Source organism: Anarhichas minor, unplaced genomic scaffold, assembly GCF_050575085.1.
Source record: "Anarhichas minor isolate MPS153535 unplaced genomic scaffold, ASM5057508v1 ptg000018l, whole genome shotgun sequence".
Taxonomy (NCBI): domain Eukaryota; kingdom Metazoa; phylum Chordata; class Actinopteri; order Perciformes; family Anarhichadidae; genus Anarhichas; species Anarhichas minor.
The window spans coordinates 13783162-13806421 of record NW_027466464.1 but is presented as its reverse complement, the minus strand read 5'-3'; the positions used below and the strand labels follow the sequence as shown (position 1 = coordinate 13806421).

At 44.9% G+C, this 23260-nt stretch overlaps 3 protein-coding genes and 1 long non-coding RNA gene across 7 annotated transcripts; 1 reads left to right on the top strand and 3 right to left on the bottom strand.

The window, feature by feature from the left end:
- Positions 1 to 417: 417 nt before the first annotated feature.
- LOC142952839 (bifunctional epoxide hydrolase 2-like) lies at positions 418 to 8487 on the top strand. Of its 3 annotated transcripts, XM_076094821.1 has the most exons (20): positions 418 to 457; positions 1795 to 1901; positions 2916 to 3038; positions 3518 to 3596; positions 3671 to 3833; positions 4464 to 4654; positions 4732 to 4854; positions 4950 to 5021; positions 5270 to 5365; positions 5836 to 5914; positions 6072 to 6106; positions 6388 to 6414; positions 6534 to 6619; positions 6707 to 6818; positions 6967 to 7041; positions 7125 to 7167; positions 7262 to 7364; positions 7667 to 7736; positions 7832 to 7912; positions 8002 to 8487. In XM_076094821.1, exons 2-20 carry the CDS (start codon positions 1819 to 1821, stop codon positions 8146 to 8148), a joined length of 1788 nt encoding a protein of 595 aa, XP_075950936.1. In that variant the 5' UTR covers positions 418 to 457; positions 1795 to 1818; the 3' UTR covers positions 8149 to 8487. The 3 variants fall into 3 exon arrangements, with proteins under 3 accessions (XP_075950936.1, XP_075950937.1, XP_075950939.1); XM_076094822.1 differs by lacking the exons at positions 418 to 457; positions 1795 to 1901 and adding an exon at positions 1976 to 2099; XM_076094824.1 differs by lacking the exons at positions 418 to 457; positions 1795 to 1901 and adding an exon at positions 2465 to 2585.
- On the bottom strand, positions 1831 to 7758 carry LOC142952850 (uncharacterized). Of its 2 annotated transcripts, XR_012954731.1 has the most exons (4): positions 4394 to 5440; positions 4071 to 4224; positions 2903 to 3030; positions 1831 to 2021 (listed from the first exon to the last, which is right to left on the bottom strand). It is a non-coding gene; the product is annotated as an uncharacterized LOC142952850 (long non-coding RNA). The 2 variants fall into 2 exon arrangements; XR_012954732.1 differs by lacking the exons at positions 4071 to 4224; positions 4394 to 5440 and adding an exon at positions 7621 to 7758.
- On the bottom strand, positions 8416 to 10952 carry LOC142952841 (H(+)/Cl(-) exchange transporter 4-like). Its single transcript, XM_076094826.1, has 6 exons — positions 10755 to 10952; positions 10032 to 10186; positions 9850 to 9949; positions 9571 to 9758; positions 9342 to 9464; positions 8416 to 9270 (listed from the first exon to the last, which is right to left on the bottom strand). The coding sequence occupies exons 1-6, from the start codon at positions 10780 to 10782 to the stop codon at positions 9124 to 9126; spliced, it is 741 nt and encodes a 246-aa protein (XP_075950941.1). The 5' UTR covers positions 10783 to 10952; the 3' UTR covers positions 8416 to 9123.
- Positions 10953 to 11974: 1022 nt separating this feature from the next.
- On the bottom strand, positions 11975 to 22524 carry LOC142953076 (protein NLRC3-like). The gene is made up of 5 exons (XM_076095145.1): positions 22512 to 22524; positions 19134 to 20937; positions 18869 to 19042; positions 13107 to 13297; positions 11975 to 12967 (listed from the first exon to the last, which is right to left on the bottom strand). The coding sequence occupies exons 1-5, from the start codon at positions 22522 to 22524 to the stop codon at positions 12435 to 12437; spliced, it is 2715 nt and encodes a 904-aa protein (XP_075951260.1). The 3' UTR covers positions 11975 to 12434.
- Between the last annotated feature and the right edge of the window lie 736 nt (positions 22525 to 23260).

Here is a 23260-nt window from a genome sequence, read left to right as displayed (position 1 = left end):
ATCGGTGGTTCGATCCCCGGCTCCGCTAGTCGATGTCGATGTGTCCTTGAGCACTTAGCCCGTCATCAGAGTGTGAATGATGACAAGTAGTGTGAAAGCGCTTTGAGTGGTCGGAAAGACTAGAAAAGAGCTATACAAGTACAGTCCATTTACCATGTACACACACACACACACACACACACACACATTATATTATAAATTATATTATATATAAATCAGGTGAGAATAGAGGTGTTCATGAACGTTCCACTGGTTCCCTGGATAATTCATTACCTGGGTGTTTGGCCACTGTTTCTGAAAAACAGCGGCTGATCCATGGACCCGTCACTCCTTAAGGACACACAACTGGGTTCAGGTTGATCAGAGTCCAGTTCAGGGTCCGGTTCCCTGAGGTCCCTGTTAGACAGAGAGGAAGACCACCAGAGAAGTTTCAGTGTGCAGTTTCTACTTTAAGAAGGTTTGTTCTTTCACATGTTTTGTGACTAACTGATGATGACTTACGTTACAAATAGCTCCTCCATGGACCCGTCACTCCTTAAGGACCCACAGCTGGGTTCAGGTTCAGGTCCAGGTTCAGGTTCAGGTCCAGGTCCAGGTCCAGGTTCAGGTTCAGGTCCAGGTTCAGGTTCAGGTTCAGGTCCAGGTTCAGGTGCTATAAAAATATTTTCTAAATAATTCCAAACAATGACTGATGCATATATGTTCAGGACAAAAAGGCTAATATCACAATATTTGAGGTGCTATAACAATAGATTTTTTAAATAATTCCAGACAATGACTGATGTATGTGTGTTCAACACATCTCTGACTCCACCCAAACAGAAAATCTGACATTTGTACAGAGAAACAGGTACATTTCTTAATATTTTAAGTGTTTTTTCTCAATAATTCTGAACTATAACTGATGCATATGTGTTCAAGACAAGTCTGATTACAACCCTACAAAAAAGAATATTTTTTACTGTAACAATAGATTTTTCAAAGTAAAAGTCTAACATTTGTACATTAAAAAAGTAAATCAGGACATCTGCACAACAGAGAGTTTTATTTTATTTTTTCTATGTGATGATGAAGAAAATGGCAGACATGTGCATTTCAGAGGTCATCAGTCATTGTCTGCAGTTATTGAGAAGAATATTTTTATAGCACCAGCTATTTGAAGGTACAATTTCAGTTCAGTTTGTACTTCATAAAGTATCTTAATTGGTAAAGTTAAGATGTTTGATTGTTGTTTGGATGTGGTCAGAAATGTCCTGAACAAATACATATCAGTAAGTCAGATATCATTCATTTAATTATCTTTCATCAATCCTCAAATCAAAGAATAAAGACACTTCATCCACAATGTAGCTTTAACTCACGAGATGCAGGTAACATGTTTTATACTTAATGTTATATAATTCATTTAATCTTATTTCCACATTATGCAATTTATATATACGCTTAGTTGACATCTTATTTTGGAAACCGGATGTTGTCTGACGTTAATCTTTCCGCTAACTTTGCAAAGTCCTTATAGGCGCACTAACAGTCACGTGTCTGCTGAGTTGAGCGCAGTTTTGTCAAAGTGACGTCAGTGAACTCAAACAGTCCTAAATCTGAAATAAAGAGCTTTACATGAGCTGCTGAAACAAGGACACGGACATATTTCTAAACATTGTCATCACCACAGGTTTATTATCTAACATGATGAGTCTTTGGACAATGCCACGTAGTAACAACAGAGTAGGCCTCTGTGGTCTGTTCCTCTTGCTCTCCCTTTAAAAACACGGTTCTTCTCTTCTTCCTCACTAGAAACGCGCTCTACAACAACAGTCCATGAGCAGTTACCTCTCCTGTGTGGCCCAGTGGGAGCCTCTCATCCCCGGGGAGGTGGACTGGGTTTCTCTCTGTGTCCGCAGGTCCGAACCCAACAGCCTTCATGCACATTACCTGTCTGAACGTTTCCTGCTCCGTCTTTACTTTCACTTCCTCAGACACTCCCCATGCTGCAAGAGGCCACAAGAGGCCACAAGGTGTCGCTGTTGGACCAGCAGACAACAAGCTGAGAGATGAACTCCAGACTCTGAACCACGATCCAAACCAGAAGTTATCCTCCAGTTATTATTGGCTTTAGTTTTGTGTTTATTCATTAATCTCTACTGTTATAAATGACGCACATGTTCCTTCAGTTCTCTGCTGACTTAAAGAGTCTGTGATCTCCATATGAACTAAAACAACCAACATGTATATTTAGGTATATACATGTATATATATATCTACATGATAAGCTCTGCATGGAGGTCTGTGGAAACAGGTCAAACAGTAAAGAGGGTCTTTCTGCTCTTCATGAGGGTTCATGTGTACAACTTGAACACAGTAACAGTTTCCCTCACACGCCTTCCTCGTGTTACTGATAACATGAAGACGTTCACGTACGTGCACGTCCCCACCACACACAGGTGTCCCTTTGTCCCAGTTCTGTCTCAACATGGGAGCGTGCAGGACAAGTGGGCGGACCGGCTGAGCGAGTCTGTTCAGAGGGCAAAGTCTCTCCTCAAGAGCCTCACACAGAGGCAGACACATCACAGACTGATATATCACAGGTTTATATATCACAGATTTATATATCACAGGTTTATATATCACAGATTTATATATCACAGGTTTATATATCACAGATTTATATATCACAGGTTTATATATCACAGGTTTATATATCACAGATTTATATATCACAGGTTTATATATCACAGATTTATATATCACAGGTTTATATATCACAGGTTTATATATCACAGGTTTATATATCACAGGTTTATATATCACAGATTTATATATCACAGATTTATATATCACAGGTTTATATATCACAGATTTATATATCACAGGTTTATATATCACAGATTTATATATCACAGACTTATATATCACAGATCCAGAGACATGGCGGAGATGTCGGAGAAGAAAGCCGTCTTGTTCAACTTCTGGGGAGTGGTGGTCTCCTGCAGGCCTCGTGCAGTTCTACAGAAGCTGGAGGAGTTGCACAAGCTGCCAGGGTGAGAAGAGAGACTGTTACGCAACAACTCACTGTAACAACACAAAGATTTAAGCTTTTTATTCCTCTTATAAACTGCATTCTAATTATGTGTCACAGCAGGACATCCCGTCGCTGTGTCAGATGTTTCTCTACATCTGTATTAAAATGAGTGCGTGTGTTTCAGTGTGTTACTAGTCTGAACACGTCGGGAACATGTTTAGTGAGCGCGGGTTCACTGTGCAAAGGTTAATGACGTGTTCCAGTGTTTATGATGTAACTCCTGATGAGCTCACAGTCACTGCAGAGATGTTCAGTTCATTCTGAACACTCGTTAGTCTTCAGTGATTAATGAATCAGCTCCGTCTGCTGATTGAAAATGATCCAATAATGTTCTGACCCGCTGAGACGTATTTAATACTTCCAGTTGAATTCATGTCTCCACTGAGCCTCCTGATGCAGACGTATTCATGTCGGTGGGCGTGTCTCTGTGCTTTGCAGCGGTTTCCTGTCCGGAGTGGCGTCCCTGAAGGACGGAGCCATGAGCCGGGCGGAGAGAGGCCAGCTCACCCTTTCTCAGGTGGGTGACGTCACGAGTCTTTGACATTCACGGAGTATTTTACCGCCTCCTTCATCCTTGAAACCTGTGTGCAGATGATCCCGGCCTTGGAGGCGGAGTGCGTGAAGGAGGCCGGGGTCAAAGGTGTGACTCTGCCGTCTGATTGGTCAGCGAGACGCCTGCTGGAGGAGCTCAGAGAGGCCATGATGGACGTCCAACCAGCCGTGCTGAAGACAGCTGCCAGTCTGCGTCACAGTGGTACAAACGTGCATCAGTAGATCTGTTCACACCTGCATTCTCTCTAGTGTCCACCAGGGGGCGACTCCTCTGGTTGTATAGAAGTCTATGAGAAAATGACTCTACTTCTCTCTTGATTTATTACCTCAGTAAACATTGTAAACATGAGTTTATGGTCTCAATCTCTAGTTTCAAGTCTTCTTCAATACAGCATGATGTTCATTTAGTACATTATGGTCCATTTAGAGTCAAACAGACCATAAAGCAGGGGATGCTTTAGGGCGGGGCTACACGGTGATTGACAGGTCTCTACGTCGGCGTCACTCCTCCTCAGTCCAAATATGGTCACTTCCTGTTCACTGGTTGCCAAAAGCCAAAATGGCGACGGCTACGTCCACTTCCTTTATTCAGTCTGAGGAGGAAACAAACACACACATGCACAAGTAAAGTCCAACGTTCAGTACTTGTGTTAGTAGTTTGATTTATTCTCAAAAGTTCAACTTTAATCTTAAACGTCAAGTTTATTCTAGTCTTTATTCTGAAAGTGCAGAAGCGTGTGTGTTCTTATTCTTGTCCCTCACGCTGCTCCGTAGCACATGAAGAAGAGAGGCCGGTGGCTTCAGGCTGGTAAACTTCCTTCCATCCCATCAGGGTTACTGACAGCCGTCCTGGCCAATCACTGGCTAGATGACGTCGCCGCTGGAGGCGGTCCGGCCCGCCTCCTCTCTCAGCTGGGGGCCCACTTTGACCTGGTCCTCCAGTCCTGTCGCTCAGGTCACAGGGTCCCAGAGCCCGCCTCGTTCCGCTCTGCTCTGCAGCACCTGGGAGTGACATCACAGCAGGTAGACCCCGGCACAGCGGCGGCGTTTAGACGTGTGTGTGAGCGCTCAGCACCGTCACCCTGTGGGTGTCATTTCAGGCTCTGTGGCTGGATGCGGATGAGGAAGGTGTGGCGGCCGCAGAGGGAGCCGGGATGAAGGCCATCTTGGTGGAGAACCTGGAGGACGCTCTGAACAAACTGGCCAGCTTCACTGGAGTTCAGGTGTGGACCGGAGCTCTTCTGCAACGTGGATGGAAGTCATCGCTTGGATGACATAAGTCCTCCCATGTGTGTGTGTGTGTGTGTGTGTGTTTCAGGCTGTGGGAGCAGAGAGTCCTCCACCATCCTGCAGCCCTGATGACGTGTCGCATGGATACGTCTCCATCAGGGTAACACAGTCCTAGCACACTATGGAGCGCACTGTGTAGTGTGCTACACACACATGTAGGAGGAGGCAGCATGCACACTGCCCTCTACAGTTAATGCTTCATAGAGGCAGCGGCAGAATGTGACACGGTTCAGATGTGTGGAGTCATTATGTATTATGTGTTCCTGTGACATTACTCTGAATAATTCCTCTGTGTGTGTGTGTGTGTGTGTGTGTGTGTGTGTGTGTGTGTGTGTGTGTGTGTCTCAGCCTGGTGTGAGGACTCATTACGTGGAGATGGGTTCAGGTCCTCCAGTGGTTCTGTGTCACGGCTTCCCTGAGAGCTGGTACTCCTGGAGGTACCAGGTAACAAGCGTCCTGCTGACACCCAGCGAGCACAACGATGATGCTCCCTGAGTCACAGTGACCATCACCTCCTCCCTCTCTCTCTCTCTCTCCCTCTCTCTCCTCCCTCCCCCTCTCTCTCTACTCCCTCTCTCCTCCCTCTCCTCCCTCCCTCTCTCTCTCTCCTCCCTCTCTCCCCGCCTCTCTCTCTCTCCTCCCTCTCCCCCACCTCTCTCTCTCCTCCCTCTCCTCCCTCCCTCTCTCTCTCTACTCCCTCTCTCCTCCCTCTCCCCCCACCTCTCTCTCTCCTCCCTCTCTCTCTCTCCTCCCTCTCTCTCTCTCCTCCCTCTCTTCCCACCTCTCTCTCCTCCCTCCCTCTCTCTCTCTACTCCCTCTCTCCTCCCTCTCTCTCTCTCCTCTCTCTCTCTCCTCCCTCTCTCCCCCTTCTCTCTCTCTCTCCTCTCTCCCCCCCCCCCCCCCCCCCTCTCTAGATCCCGGCCCTGGCAGCAGCCGGGTTCAGGGTGCTGGCTCTGGACATGAAGGGCTACGGAGGCTCCACAGCGCCCCCAGGTGATCGTCCAATCACAGAGCTCCTTCAGAGCTCCTTCAGTTGATTCACAATGTTCCATCTCAGTGAAACAGATTCAGAGTGAAGCTCAAGTAGAGAGTTTAACAGTGAACCAGTGAACTCTGACGTGAAGACGTTTGTGTGTTTCTCCTCCGACAGACGTAGAAGAATATTCTCAGGAGCAGCTCTGTAAGGTACGACACACACTTCATGAAGTACAAGTACACAAGTACTCAAAGACACACACATGAGGAGTCAGGATGAAACGTTATGAAGTATAATAAACCTTCTTCAGCTTCATAAAGATCTTCATAGACGCACTTGTTATTGTGACACCAATGCAGCTTCATGTTCATCATGAAGTATAAAGACATACATTTAATAAATATACACATAAATATACATATATATATATATAAATACATGTCGTTGTACTCATCCAGTGATGTTGTAATAATTTGAATGTTTTCTTCAGGATTTAATCACATTTCTGGACAGAATGGTGAGTAAGTGACTCACTGATGAATATGAAGTATAAAGTTGTGATTGGTCCATAAACAGAAGTACTACCTGATGCTGGTACTTGTACTTGTACTTGTACTCCATGTCGTGTCTCTGCAGGCGATCCCTCAGGTCACCCTGGTGGGTCACGACTGGGGCGGCGCCCTGGTGTGGAGCATGGCTCAGTACTTCCCTGAGAGAGTCAGGTACACACACAGTACTTTATATATATATATATGTGTGTATATATATGTGTATATAGTAGTACAACGTGCTGGTTGTTGTGTGTGCAGGGCTGCAGCGTCTCTGAACACTCCTCTGTTCTCTGTGGACCCGTCAGTGAGTCCTGCTGACAAACTCAAGAATGTTCCCGTCTTTGATTACCAGCTGTACTTCCAAACACCTGTGAGTCTGTGTACAGCGTGTACTTCTACTGCACTACACCTCAGAGGTATTCATTGTACAGGACTTGTATATGAAGGAGTTTAAAACGTGTGTGTGTGTGTGTGTGTGTGTGTGTGTGTGTGTGTGTGTGTGTGTGTGTGTGTGTCAGGGCGTAGCAGAGGCCGAGCTGGAGGAAGACTTGGAGAGAACGTTCAACATCTTCTTCTCCAGCAGCGCTGAAGCGGTGAGGAGACTCACACACGAGGAACACGAGTCACGTGATCACTAAAGATATGAAACACGACAATAAACACGTTTGTCTCTCAGGAGAAGCGTCCGGCTGTCAGCACCAGAGGAGTCTGTGCTCGAGGTGAAGCATGAACACATATATGTTTATATATATATATATACGTATAACACACAGAGTCCTGACTGTGTGTGTGTGTGTGTGTGTGTGTGTGTAGGGGGTCTGTTCGTGGGTCTCCCGCAGCAGATAAAGCGCAGCTGCATGCTGACGGAGGCCGACCTGCAGTTCTACGTCAGCCAGTACGGAGAGCGAGGCTTCAGGTCAGAGGTCACTGTCACCTAAAGTCAACCCTCACACATCTGAACACAATAAGAACCGAACACGTTATAATGAACCATGAACTGTGTTTATCTGCTGACTCATGACTCATGACTCATGTAAAGTGAATCACTGAGAGCAGTTAAAGCTGTGATCAACGTCGTGGACATGTTGTCCCACAAAGGGACTCGGTGTGAGAGTTGTCGTGGACATGTTGTCCCACAAAGGGACTCGGTGTGAGAGTTGTGGTGCAGAGACCTTCACGTGTCTTCACAGCGAGTCCTTCTGCTGCTCTGCTCCACAGGAGGCCGTTGAACTGGTACCGGAACATGGAGGCCAACTGGAGGTGGACGTGTTCTCGTCCCGCTGAGAAGGTTCGTCTCACACACACACACACACACACACAGGCAATACATATATGAATACATGTACATATAAATACATGTGTGTGTGTGTGTGTGTGTGTCAGCTGCTGATGCCGACTCTGATGGTGACGGCCGGTAAAGACCAGGTGCTGCTGCCGGCCTTCTCCAAAGGAATGGAGGACAAGGTGAGCAAAACAAACCCCCCAAAGAACTACTAATCCCACCGTTGTGATGGTAGATTATATTAAATATGGATTATTGTAAATGACTGCAGATGCTGAACCTGAGCAGAGCCCACCTGGAGGAGTGTGGACACTGGACTCAGATGGAGAGGCCGGAGGAGACCAACAGCATCCTGATCTCATGGCTCAAAGGAGCCCTGAAGGAGGCCGGAGGCCTCAACGTGGCCCCCAAACTGTGAGGGGGGCGGAGCCAGACACCATGATGATATGAAGTCATAAACATATCAGAAAGAACATAAATCATTGTGAATGCTACGTTGAGCTGCTTTAGACTGTCGATCAGACAAATGAACCATTCATGTGATCTTTAAAGGAAAGAATCATCAATAAGTCAGATATGAACTTCAGATGTTTAGATGTGGAGGAGACGACATGAACACACGAGACACGGACCAGAAGGACTCACATGGTGGATTCTGACAAACTAAATGAGAGAAACACAGAACACGGCTCCAAGATCACTTTATTTGTAAAGTGGAGATTTGACAACTGTGACAATAAAACTCTGTTAAACTCTTTGTTTGATTCTGGAGACATTCCATCGGTCTGCAAACAAAGATGAAGGTTTGTGTGAACTTCTACTGAAACAACGACGTCATGAAGCGTTTGATGGTGAGCTGTAGCTTCTGTTTATTAGCTTAGCATTATGTAGCATTTATCTTTGGTTAAAGACACGTTGATTAAATATGCAGCACACGGACAGAGTCTAAATATTTTGAGGAAATATATTTTATATTATAGAGTTTATCTTGAGACTTAAACTTTCATGTAAAAATTATGAACTTTTCTCTAAAACATGACTTTAATATTTCAAAATGTTATGACTTCATGCTGAACAATCGTGGAATAAATATATTAAAAAGTCAAAGTTGACATTTAGATGAAATGTCTATAATATTAGACAATATTTCAAGAAAAACCCAAATATGATCTCTTCATCTCATAACCGTCGTCTTGAACTCCTGCACAGTGTCGCCCTCCTGTGGTCACAAGGAGAAGTGTTCACAGCTTCTTCTCCTTAAACAGCTTCTTCCAGGCCGGCATGATGTGCTCGTAGATCCTCTCGATCTGAAACACAAACAGCCTCAATGATGCTCATCTGGCTTCTCTTTAAAGTCAACATTTGAACGACGCTTTAAGTTAAACAAGTTCTGTTAAATGTTAGATATAAATGTTAGATATAAGAGGGCCCTCTGGCTGAGGCCCGACGACACCGCCAGAACCAGGGTGACCGTCTTGATCAGCAGGGTCCATTTCCCCAAGTAGCCCCGGATGATGAAGCCGCTGAGGATCGTCTCGATCTGCAAAACAAACACACAACTGTTGGAGCCTGTCGGAGAGCTGCGTGACCCGTCGTCAGCGCTTCTCTCACCTCTGGGATTCCTGAACCGCAGGCGTACGGAGCGAACACTCGCACCAGCGACACCGCCAGGAAGGAGAACAGCAGCGCCCACAGAACGTACAGGAAGTAGTTCAACACGTACGCCCCCGCTCCCTGAAAGAGACCAAACACACATCGATCCTCTCTCCGCCCGTCAAACGCTGCTCCACAGTGAGACTTCTCTACAAACGTGTGCTTCCTCGTGTTCCCGTGGTCTGACCTCGGCGTGGCCCGTCATCAGCTCGGCCCATTTCTGCCACTGAGGACACTCGTCCTGGTCGTCCAAAGTCGTCTCGTTGGACGTCCGGCAGCGCTGCTCGTGGCTGTAATAGAAGGCCGTCAGACACACGCCTTCCTTCAGGTCGGTCATCCAGTCCACCGCCAGGTCGATCACTCCGGCCAGCGTGCCTGCAGAAGACACAACGTTCCCCAGTGAGACGTGATGTTTTGAGAGGGATCTGTTGGGGAACGTTCCGCGTCCTGGTCCCTCCTGACTGACCTGAGAGCAGGCCGATGAGCAGCATCACCACCCATCCCGACCAGGCGTCCAGCAGGCTCTTGATCAGCTCCCAGAAGGACTCTTTACTCTTACTGGTGATCTGGTAGACGAGCACACAGAGTACTTACAGCTGATGAATACTCCTACGTATACACGAGGGTATGTGGAGAACCTGGTCACACCTTGCGGTGGCGGTCCGTGTCTCTGGACTTCTCCCTCAGCCAGTCGATGGTGTGGAAGTCTTCATACGTGCCCACGTCAGGAAAAGGCTCGTCCAGGAAATCCATCAAGTTTCCAGCTCCGTTCATCTCCTCTGTGGGCGTGGCACTGCTGCCGCCTGGCAGAGAGGAAGTGTTCATCGTTACCTTCCACTTTAATATCTGCTGCTGCACAGCGTGTACCTCGTGATGAACACACTTTTATATTTACTCTCTTCATCAGTCAATGAAATATCAAAGAAATGTATTTGTTGTTCCAGCCAACAGTCTAAAAACAGAGAAACGTTCTGAAGGAGCTGCAGCTAGAAACGTTCAGCATTAACTGAAAGAAAAGCAATAATTCAATAGTTATTAATCTCACACACACACACACACACACACACACACACACACACACACACACACTACATGATGGTAGCTGGCCTGTATCACTGCTCTTGTCGTCCTCTTGTTGTTGTTTATGTTTCTTGTAATTAAATAATAAATAACAATGGAAGCCACCGTCGGAGCACAACTCTGCAGCGTGACACTGATGCTGAACAGCAGCTTTAAACAGTCTCACGGTTCATGAACAACACAACAGCTGCAGAAGAAGACACAGCTGAACGCTGCAGACACGGCTAGCTGTGTTAGCATGTAAAGCTAACGCTATATCCGTCAGTTAGCTCCATAAAGTCGTCTTCTTACCGTCACCAGGCTCCATGTTACAGTCCATCCTGACGACTACAGGTGGAGAATGTGTCCTTTGAATCAGTACCGTGTTTAATGTCGGCTACGTTTCACATTTTAGCTTAAATATACAGAGAAAAGAGGCGTTAAACGTCAAGAAATAAACAGACGGCGTCATAGACTGCTTTTCCCACAATGCACCTGTTCAGCCTCACGCTCACGTTGTAGATCGTCTATTGTAAAGATGGTGTGATGGACAGAGGAAGAAGAACTACTCAGACTAAAGTATAAGTACAAATACCACGTTGTAGAAATACTCTGTTACAAGTAAAGAGAGAGTAGAAGTAGAAAGTATCAGAATAAAGAAGTACTAAAGTACTGGGATATGGAGAGGCTCTCTGGAGGTAGAACTCATGTCTGATGTGGGACATGAACATGGTGCTTGAGGCTGATTTAATCTGGTGAACTGGGAGAGGATGAGTTTATTCAGAGGTGACTTTACTGGACCTGGAACCAGCCAGACTTCCTCCTCCCTCCTCTTCCTCTCAGGGATGTGGTCTTCTTCAGGGTCTCCTCTGATCCACCTCTCTGTGGAGAAACACTGGAGACAAATACAGCTGCTGCCTGAACATCTGTTTACAGATATTATATAAAACCATTTTATATCATGTTTGAAAACAGAGGTAGTACAGTATAAAGTACAACATGTACCTCTGAGATGTAGTACAGTATAAAGTACAATATGTACCTCTGAGGTGTAGTACAGTATAAAGTACTACATGTACCTCTGAGGTGTAGTACAGTATAAAGTACAATATGTACCTCTGAGGTGTAGTACAGTATAAAGTACAACATGTACCTCTGAGGTGTAGTACAGTATAAAGTACAACATGTACCTCTGAGATGTAGTACAGTATAAAGTACAATATGTACCTCTGAGGTGTAGTACAGTATAAAGTACTACATGTACCTCTGAGGTGTAGTACAGTATAAAGTACAATATGTATCTCTGAGGTGTAGTACAGTATAAAGTACAACATGTACCTCTGAGGTGTAGTACAGTATAAAGTACTACATGTACCTCTGAGGTGTAGTACTGGTGTACTGGTTCATTGGGTACATTCATTAAATACATATTCATGTTATCAGATATTCATCATATTCATAAATCTTAACTGGTTCTTTAATCATCGCAGTAGTTCTGAGGAAGACAACAAATACACAAATACACCAATACACCAATTTAGTACTTTTATTGAGACCAAAACCATAATCCAATACAAAAACAGAAGGTACTTCATGAAATACAGCTTCCATCTTTAAAGCAGTAGAAGTACACGTTTACAATGTGAAGTACTGATCATTTCAATCAATATGAATCATGTGATGAACACATGTATTATAATAACAGACAGATTAGAGTCACTGTGATCTGCTCAACAACTGGTTCATTGCACAGAGAAAGTTTCTGTGAACTCAAAGTACACGAGTACACAGTTCCACATGAAGAACTCCTTCAACAGAAGATGATGCAGCACTGAACTGCTTCTGATCTTCATATTTATGTTCTTTAATGTCACAAAGAGCTCAGGAAGAAACTGATCACGAGCATTATTAGTGTGAGCAGACTTATTAACTCATCTTTGTTAGATTATTAACATTTCACCGCATGTTATGATGGTTCAGACACCCACAGACCTACAGAGACACTGAGGAACCGGACCAGTTGAACCCAAAGCCAGGATACAGAGGTTCAGTGAATGTGGTGTTGATGGTGTGGAGGTGGATCAGTGTGTCTGAGGAGACTCTGTAGAAGGACAGAGAGCCAGCAGGCCAGTCCACATACACTGCTACTCTACCAGAGGAGGAGGAGGAGGAGGAGGAGGAGGAGGAGGTGGGTGTTCTTGTCTTATTGTGCCAGACATAGTAACCATCATCAGAGCAGAACAGACTCCAGGACTGATCATTCCATCCAAACACACAGTCATCACTGTTTCCTCTCCTTCTGATTCCTCTGTAACTCACTGATATATAAACTCTTCCTCTCCACTCGACCTCCCAGTAACAGCGACCAGTCAGACCAGTTCTACACAGCAGCTGAGGGACATCAAACCTGTCTGGATGATCAGGATATGACTGAACCTCCTCCACATGTGTCACCTTCCTGTTGTTATCAGACAGTTTGAGTTCTCTGTTCACTGTGTTTGTGTCGAGTGTGAGTTCACAGGAATCTGACGGAGAGAACAAGACACAATACAGCTGCAGTTATTCATCTATCATCTGTTTGATGATGACATCAGAGATGTGAATGAGTGATGTCACAGTTTGAAGATGCTTTGTTTTCATGGATCAATCTAAATAAACACTTACATTTCCTCAGAGCTGGTCTCAACCATCGGTCTCCAGCAGGCTCCACCCTGATGGGAGTATGGAGGTCAGACAGCAGCCTCAGTCCTGGACCATTGTAGCTCAGGTCCAGCTCTCTCAGATGGGAGGGGTTGGATCTCAGAGCTGAGTCCAGAGAAACACAGCCTTCCTCTGTGACCAGACAGCCTGACAGCCTGCAAACCACATACAGAAGAACCCTCTGTGAACATGTGGCGGTACGTTCTGGTCCATCTTTAGTTCAGATACAAGTTTAGGATCAACCTGGAACATCCTGCTGGAAGGTAATTCTGAGTCTAGAGCAGGGGGGCAACTATTGTTCCCAAGGGGCCGCATGAGGAACAGGGCCTGTTGTGGAGGGCCGGACCAACAGACTGAACTCAGTCCTGCTCAGTGTTACTCCACCTCTTTATATAAAGCAGTGTGTTGTTTGGTGTTGATGAGCTGTGAGTGGTGAGAGTAAATGTTATGATCAGTGGTGGAATGTAACTAGTATATGTGCTGAAGTACTGTACTCATGTACAGATTCAAGGTACTTTATTTGAGTATTTCTATTTTATTCAACTTTGTACTTCTACTCCACTACATCTCAGAGGGAAATATTGTACTTGTTACTCCACTACATTAGTCTGCCAGCTTTAGTTACTAGTTACTTTGCACATTATAATATTTCAAACCTTTAACTACACAAACTGACCAACAGAGTATAAAAGAGTTAAAATGAGCTCCACCGTAAACATCTGCAGCAGCAATAATCCAAACTCATATACATTTGTAATATCCATATATAATAGTAGAACACTGACGGGGATCATGTTGCTGTTAATTAGTACTTTTATTACTATAACTATTACTATACAAATGACCTCTTTCTGTTTGTCAGTTCAGTGCAGAAATCTGGTCTTTGTTGGGCTTGAACGAGTGACTGAAGTCAGGCTGAATGTGTGAGCTGAGATGTGAAGGACAGCTGACAGCTGATGTCAGTGAGAGAGGATCTGGATCTGGATTTGTTCAACTTCATCACAGAGAATGTTTGTTCACAGATGGAGGTCGATCCAAAGAGAAGCAGCATCTCCTGAGCATGCCTCCTCATGTGTGGAACGTTCTCCTCTTTGAGAGAAGAATATAGATCCAGCAGTGATACTGACTTAAAGTGCTCTGCAGTCCTGCATCAGACTGCAGGTCAATGAGCTGGAGCTGAACATCACTGGGAGCATCATCCACACTGCACGTGAAGGAGAAGACATCATGTTTCACTCTCAGCTGTTGTGAAGTCTTGAAATGGCCTTAAACTCAGCATGCAGAGCCCCTAACATGGATGATACCTGTGGAGATGTTCAACTGATGGTGTGGCTTCTTTCAGGGTGTGCAGGTGGGTGAGAGTGTTTCCTGCAACGTAGTCATGAAAGCCTTCACCAGGCTACATGTCATGTGCAGAGAGGCCCTTGCCTTGCAGTTTGGTATTCAGATCATTCATTAGTGCCGTCACATCAACAGCAAATGAAAGATCTGTGATCCAGTTTACATCAGAGAGCTCTGGGATGTTCTTGCCTTTCTTCTCACAGAGCTCTTGAATCTCTGCTCTCAGGTCCTGAACTCTTTGAAGCACTTTGCCCAGGCTGAGCCACTGACAGCTGTGTTCAGTCTCATGCTGCTCCAAGAGTGCAACACACTGTCTGTGATTCAATGCTCGTGCCCTGATGACGTCAACTACTTTAGTTACATCATCAGTAACGTGGTTAAGTTGGAGCACTGACTTACACAACACATGCTGATGTATAACACAATGCAAACATACACAGTTCAGCTCTGGGTTGATTTCAGTCACTTTATCTTGCATCCGCTTCAAAAGTCAGACATTTGTCCCCGTCAGATTTGGACAACCATCGGTTGTGACGCATGCCAGTTTGTCCCATTTCAGTCCCAGCTTGTGGAAGCATCTACCTCCGTGAACACATCGCTCCCCGTCGTCCCTTTCATTGACTGCATTGCTGCAGCTCCTCTGTAATCACCAAGTCTTTCGTTATCCCACCTACACAGATGAGTAACTTGCTGTGTCGCGGACATCGCAGCTCTCGTCCAGAGCCAAGGAGAAGAGTTGGAAATGGTCTGCTTTTCTTTGCAGCTGAAGCTCCAGATGTCCCTCGATGTCCTCGATCCTCCTCGTTACGGTGCGCCTGGAGAGCTGCACATTCTCCAATGCCTCTTTATTCTGGGGGCCTAGTAGTGCAGCAGAGTCCACCAAACACTCTTTGATAAACTCCCCATCAGAGAATGGCTGACTGGTTTTTGCAATGTTGTGTGACGTCACAAAGCTGGTGTTGGCGGCTGCATCCCTGGATGTGTGAAGCTTGGTAAAAAGGCCTTGTTGCTTTAGCAGCTTAGCGAGCAAAGCCTCAGACGTCCGTGTCCGCTCTGCATCACTCAATGTTTCGTATTTCTCCGCGTGTTTCCTCTCGTAGTGACGATTCAAATTGTAATCCTTCAACACTGCGACTTGTTCTCCACAAACTAAGCACACGGCTTTACCTTTGACTTCAGTAAAACACACTTTAAAGTCCATGTTTTGTTAAAACTCTACACTCTGTGTCAGTCTCTCTTTTTTAACACAGGCTGACATGTTTGAGGGCTAACAGCTAACTCACATCTCCATAAACTCAGTTCACCAACACATTAGGCTCGTTCGAGATGAACTGCACCTCGCCTGGAAAGCAGACGAGAGCAGGCGGACGTAGAAAGGGGCGTTGACAGAAAACTGCGTTCAAGTCGGACCGTTTTCAGCCGCCTGCTGCTTCTTCTTCTTCTTCTTCTTCTTCTTCTTCTTCTTTTGGCGGTTGGCAAACAGCTTTCGGTGCATTACCGCCTCCCACTGATGTGGAGTGGACTAAGGACTCTAAGACGACAACCACACGAGAGGAAATACATATATACACACACATACATATACATATGTGTGTAAATGAATAAAGATATGTATATAAATAAATATATATATATATATACACATATAGAAAAAAATAAATAATAAAATAGAAAAAATAAATAATAATACATTTCTTTCTCAAATTCTATTCATTAGTGTTGTTGACTCTAAATATTCCAGAAAAAGTTTCCAACATTTGTCACTAAAGCTTTTCTTTAGTACATTAATGATATTTTTCTCTCTAATCTCTCTTAGACCTTCTTTTCTAAACTTCTCTCTCTGACTCGTACCTCTGACAGGACAATGAAACATTATTATGCTTTCTAATAACAGAGGGAACTGTTCAGACCAGTATGGCCGTTCCTTCGTCTTGTCATAATCGTCTCCTCTTTTCTAGTTGGTCCACTAGATCCTGCTCCCAACCAATGGTTCCTCTTTAAACACATATCTTCCTTTACTCCCTTTATTACATTCGTTCTGACATATCTTTTTGATTTGTCCCTTAATCACCACTTTAGCTTCTGACTTACTTATATTTACATTAACGTTATTTCTCCCACTCTTCAAAGCCCTTTTTGCTGCTTTATCCGCCTTCTCATTGCCATCGACTCCAACATGGACCCACACTAAATGAACCGCTATCCGCATTTGATGGATTCTTAACAATGATTGTAGAATTTCAAACAGTAAATCCTCTCTGCTTCTGGAGTGGCAACATGTCAAACTCGTTAGCATATATGAGTCTGATGCCATCACCTCTCTCTGGCCTGACCTCCTCTACCCACTGTAACACAATAACTCTATGGCCATCATCTCACATGTAAACACAGATACATCATCACTGAGTCTCTTCCCACACTCATAATGGAATTCTGGGATCACTGCTGCTGCTGCTGTTCTACCAGTTTTAGGGTCTTTAGATCCATAAATCTGTATTTAATTGTGGTAACTGATGTATGACTTAAAGATCTTACAGTTTCCCCCACGTTCATCTCTCATCAGTTCAAGGAGGTCAAGATCTATTCCAGGCTGTGGCAGTAACCAAAGAGGAACAGCTGGACCACAGCTGGAGAATAACTCCTATAACCTAATTCACTAGCCTTCTTCTGAACAACCCAACCAGAGCTCTGTGTTGGCCTGTTGTCATGTTCCCAGCATGGCTCAATAGCACTTATTGTTGGATGGTTGTTATGTCCTTAAACATGTAAACTGACCCAATATATCATCATGATCTGGATTCTTCTCAACTCCAACAGCATTTCCCCCATTTCTACCTGCAATGCCGGCACAGATGTTGTTTTAAAGACCCCGCTACATATTGTTGACACTTGTATTACATCCAGTTTTCCCAACAAGGTTTTAGACGCCGACCTATAAGCCACACAGCCACAGTCTAGAACTGATCTTTGGCGACTGTGGCTAAGTGGAGCGCAGGGCCGTCCTTCAATCAGAGGAGCGGCGGTTCGATCCCCGACTCCTCTAGGAGCATGTCGATGTGTCCTTGAGCAAGACACTTAACCCCAAAATTGCTGGACTTTAAGTTTGGATGTCTTTTCATATATTTAACTATGTTATTATTATAATTGAGGATATAAGATCGGGCATATTTTAGTTCTTGGATGTCATATTTATTTAAACATTTATATAAATAAATATATGTGAAGATAGCGTCATTTCTAAATCATACAACCGTAAAGTTAAGAAATAAAAAAACTGAACCAACAGTCCAAACATCACAGCTACATAAACAGGCTCCACACGGAGGAGAAGCAACGCTGCAAGTTTCCATCAGTGACAATTGTGCTTTTCTTTTAATACGTGTTGTGATGCTTCACAATCATTAATCGATGGACACATTCAGTGCTCTGACTGAGAACATGTTGACATCAAGTAGGATGTAGGCTTTCTCAATAAATATCTTTATTTACAGATGCTAAATAAATAACCTTATATATTATTATTGTTATTGCACAAAATGAGACTAATAGCCAACAATCTAGCGTTAAGTATTACAATTAGACAGAAAATTTGGATTTAAATTTTTTTATACTATATTTATCCTGTTAAATCCGGATAAATTTGTCTCTGCATTTGACCCGTCCCTATATATGGGGAGCAGTGGGCTGTCTTTGACAGGCGACAGATGACACGTCAAAGGACAAGGCTTGAACAGCCGACGTTGTGGGCACCAGACAACCCTCTTAACCCAGTGAGCCACGGTCGCCCACATTTTCCACTAAAGAAAATCGAAGAGCCAATCAGCTCTTTGATCCGAAGACAGCAAGAAGTTTCCCATCATGCCCTGGGGTCACGCAGTCAGTGGAGAGCAACTGCAGCACCTGGCTCTAAAATCTGCGGCCACCCCGCTCACGTGAGATCATCGTTAAGCACGTTTTCATGACGTCAGAGCAAGTCGGACGCAAATCTACCCAGCATGCATTGTGCGCCGATCGCCGGTGATCGATTCTGCGCACGCCTGGCTTAAGTCGAACGAGCCTATTGTAGCGACGCTGCTGCTCACATACGTTCACTAACATACGTAAATTGAGAAGAAAAAAACCAACAAAAGTCACCTTCAAAATAAAAGCAATGCAGCTCTATTCTGTGCATGATGTACACTTATTTACGTTTTATTCCTAATTTCCCAATGACCTCCCGCGGGCCGTACAATGCCCAGGTCTGGTCTAGAAGCTAACGTTTGATTAAAGGTCCTTTGACACATTCCTACGCAGGTCTGCAGTTTATCATCTTATGTAAATCTGATTTGAAATAGTCATATAGTATGATAGTAATATAACAGTTGAATGGGTGAATTAATCCTGACCTGAGAGTCTCCAGTTCACAGTGTGGACTCTCCAGTCCAGCAGACAGCAGCTTCACTCCTGAATCCTGCAGGTCGTTGTTACTCAGGTCCAGGTCTCTCAGACTAGAGGACTGGGAGCTGAGGACTGAGGACAGAGCTTCACAGCTTCTCTCTGAGAGGTTACAGCTACTCAGTCTGAAGAAGCAACAGAAAACAAGTAATATGTTATTTTATATCGTCTCTCCTGTTGAAATATAGTCTTTATTGATTATTAAAGCGTACTTACAGAGCTTTGTTGGAGGCTTTGACCACTGGCAGCAGCCTCAGAAGAGCCTCCTCTGAAGCAGAGTATTTCTTCAGGTCAAACACGTCCAGATCTTTTTCTGATGACAGTAAGATGAAGCCCAGAGCTGACCACTGAGCAGGAGACAGTTTATCTGTGGAGAGACGTCCTGACCTCAGGGACCGTTGGATCTCCTCCACTAGAGAACCATCATTCAGTTCATTCAGACAGTGGAACAGATTGATGCTTTTCTCTGGAGACACATTCTCACTGATCTTCTCCTTGATGTACTGGACTGTTCTCTGATTGGTCTGTGAGCTACTTCCTGTCTGTGTCAGCAGACCTCGTAGGAGAGTCTGATTGGTCTGCAGAGAAAGACCCAGGAGGAAGCGGAGGAACAAGTCCAGGTGTCCATTTGGACTCTGTAAGGCCTTGTCCACAGCACTCTGGTAGAGACGTGTTAGTTCAGGTTTGTCTCTAAAGACTACAGACCAACGGGAGGTTTTTTGTTCTTTTGACAGCAGATTGACTCCAGAGTTGATGAAGGTCAGATGGACATGAAGAGCAGCCAGAAACTCCTGAACACTCAGATGGACGAAGCAGAAGACCTTGTCCTGGTACAGTCCTCTCTCCTCTCTAAAGACCTGTGTGAACACTCCTGAGTACACTGAGGCTGCTCTGATGTCGATGCCACACTCTGTCAGGTCGGATTCATAGAAGATCAGGTTGCCTTTCTGCAGCTGATCAAAAGCCAGTTTTCCCAGAGACTCAGTCATCTCCCTGCTCTTTGGACTCCAGTGTGGATCCGTCGCAGCTCCTCCATCATACTTGACCTTCTTCAGTTTGGACTGAACCACCAGGAAGTGGATGTACATCTCAGTCAGGGTCTTGGGCAGCTCTCCTCCCTCTCTGGTCTTCAACACATCCTCCAGAACTGTAGCAGTGATCCAGCAGAAGACTGGGATGTGGCACATGATGTGGAGGCTTCGTGAGGTCTTGATGTGGGAGATGATCCTGCTGGCCTGCTCCTCATCTCTGAATCTCTTCCTGAAGTACTCCTCCTTCTGTGGGTCCGTGAACCCTCTGACCTCTGTCACCATGTTAACACACTCAGGAGGGATCTGATTGGCTGCTGCAGGTCGTGTGGTTATCCAGAGGCGAGCAGAGGGAAGCAGTTTCCCCCTGAAGAGGTTTGTCAGCAGCACATCCACTGAGGTGGACTCTGTAACATCAGTCAGGACCTCATTGTTGTGGAAGTCCAGAGGAAGTCGACACTCATCCAGACCGTCAAAGATGAACAGAACCAGGAACTCTTCAAACCTGCAGATTCCTGCTTCTTTGGTTTCACTGAAGAAGTGATGAACAAGTTCCACCAAGCTGAACTGTTTCTCTTTCAGCACATTCAGCTCTCTGAAAGTGAATGGAAATGTGAACTGTATGTCCTGGTGGTCTTTGTCTTCAGCCCAGTCCAGAGTGAACTTCTGTGTTAAGACTGTTTTCCCAATGCCAGCCACTCCCTTTGTCATCACTGTTCTGATTGGTTCCTCTCTTCCAGGTGAGGCTTTAAAGAGGTCTTCTTGTCTGATGGTTGTTTCTGGTCTGTGTGGTTTCCTGGATGCTGTTTCAATCTGTCTGACCTCATGTTCATCATTGACCCCTGCAGTCCCTCCCTCTGTGATGTAGAGCTCTGTGAAGATCTCATTCAGAAGGGTTGGGTTTCCTGCTTTAGCGATCCCCTCAAACACACACTGGAACTTCTTCTTCAGGTTAGATTTGAGTTCACGCTGACAAACTGGAGCAAGAAGTCCTGAATGAACACACAACAAAGAAGATCAATGAGTCAAAGAATAGATTTCAACATGTCATTTCCTCAAAGAATGAGTCTATGAATATATGTTGGTCCATCTCTTGAGACATTAGTAAACGTCCCATTTATCCAGCATGTTAAATCTTTAGAGAAATCCTCTTACTGCTCTGCAGACAGTCAGCCAGCTCCTCCTGCTTCATTCTCCTCAGGAAGTGCAGTGTGATCTTCTCAAATGCCTCTCTGCTGCTCCTCCTCTGCTCTTCATCCTTACCGTCCAGCACCTCCTCATCCTCCCTCTGACTCTCTAAGCATTCTGGGTAATCTGAACTCACAACCTTCTGGATCTTCTTCAGCTCGTTCTTCACAAAAGTGACGATGTTCTCCTCCAGCAGCTGGAACAGAATATTCTATGAATGACACAAACTAAAACCATGGAACCAAACATCAGATCCATGTTGGACAGGCTGACAATCCACTGGTCTACAAAGTGCAGCATGGAGATGATTGTGAACACAATGGATGTAAAAGTAGTTGTACAGGTACAGACCATAAATATGGAGTCCAGGTGTGTTTGATGCTGCTGGGCAGATGGACCTCTGGGAACCTCTGAGCTCTCCTGGTCCTCTCTGTGGAGGAATCATGAAGAATCAGCTCACATTGTGTCTGTCCACACAGAGACCAACACAAAGACGGTTCCTCCAGACAGTAAAGTCTTGGCCGTACTGCTGATCCCACTGTCCCGGCTGCATTTCTTTGTAGTTCCGTGTGTAAAAACACCTTAAAACACTGCACCAAACCAGGGTTAGAAAGACATAAAAGACTAAACCCTATTTTAAAGAAAGCAACTCTTCCGATGTGGAGAATTATAGGCCAATGCGTACCTCAACCAGAAGTCAAAAGCCCCTTACATTTTTTATATCGAAATTGGAGTTACAAAACAGCCCAAAACAACTGCAGTCTCATTCATGTGTTGGGTCTACAAAAAACACACTACGGGCTTCATATCTGGTCACAGAATAGCAAGAAAGGGGCTACCTCACACAATCGCCGAAGACGTGTGCTTGCCAGCTGCCAAAGAGATGGTGGAATGTATGATTGGAGAGAGAGAAGCAAACAAGTTGGACATGATCCCGGTGTCCAACAACACTGTGTCGCGCCGCATCAATGCTTTGTCCGAAGACATCCTGGCTACATTAGTCGGTCGCGTGAAGAAGAGTGAGTTTTACTCTCTGCAAGTAGACGAGTCTACAGATGTGGCCAATCTGGCCAATCTTCTGGTGTACGTCCGTTACCTTTTCGAAGGCACGGTGCAGGAAGTTTTTTTGTCTTTTTTATCTTGTAAACAAACGCCACGCGCGAGCAAACTGTTCTCTCATTGGTCCGATTTTTATGCGGCTATAAATAGGCTCTGTTGCTTTTTTTTTTTTAAGGTGAGGGGGGTGGGGGGGTGGGGTGCGTGGCCTAAAAAGTTTGGGAACCGCTGTATTAAGGGAACTGGATACAGCGTTCGGAGACAGCGCCCCGTTCATTCCTATGAAAGTGGACTTACGAGTCAAGATTTCAGAGGAAAATACCCGGATCTTTCATCAATCAGATTTCTGCTCCATTAGTCGTCTTTCTGGGAGAACGAGTGTCACGATATTAAAGTTGTAGCGGTGCCTCTTCGTCCCTTTTATCTACCCAGCTAGTGTTCTCATGCTATTATTTAGTTCCACACCACCAGGGAGGTTTGGAACCAGAGCCTCGGACTCAAAAAGGTCCCGGTACCCAAGAAGAGGAACGACTCCAGACTGTATATAAGAAGTGGACGTAGTCATGGTGACGTCTCTCATTGGTTTGTGGACTGATGTTTTGAAGCCTCAAGTTTGGCTATTTCGTCGTCATCATTTTGTTTTTTTTGCAACCAGTGAACAGGAAGTGATCATATCTGGACTGAGGAGGAGTGACGTAGAGACGCCGTATACGTCTCTGGTAGAAACCTGTCAATCACCGTGTAGCCCCGCCCTAAAGCATCCCCTGCTTTATGGTCTGTTTGACTCTAAATGGACCATAATGTACTAAATGAACATCATGCTGTATTGAAGAAGACTTGAAACTAGAGATTGAGACCATAAACTCATGTTTACAATGTTTACTGAGGTAATAAATCAAGAGAGAAGTAGAGTCATTTTCTCATAGACTTCTATACAACCAGAGGAGTCTGTTACCAATCGGTCGAGAGAATAAAAGCAGCATTTTTAATATAAAGCAGGTGAAAATAGAGGCGTTTATGAACGTTCCACTGGTTCCCTGGATAATTAATTACCTCGGCGTTTGGCGACTG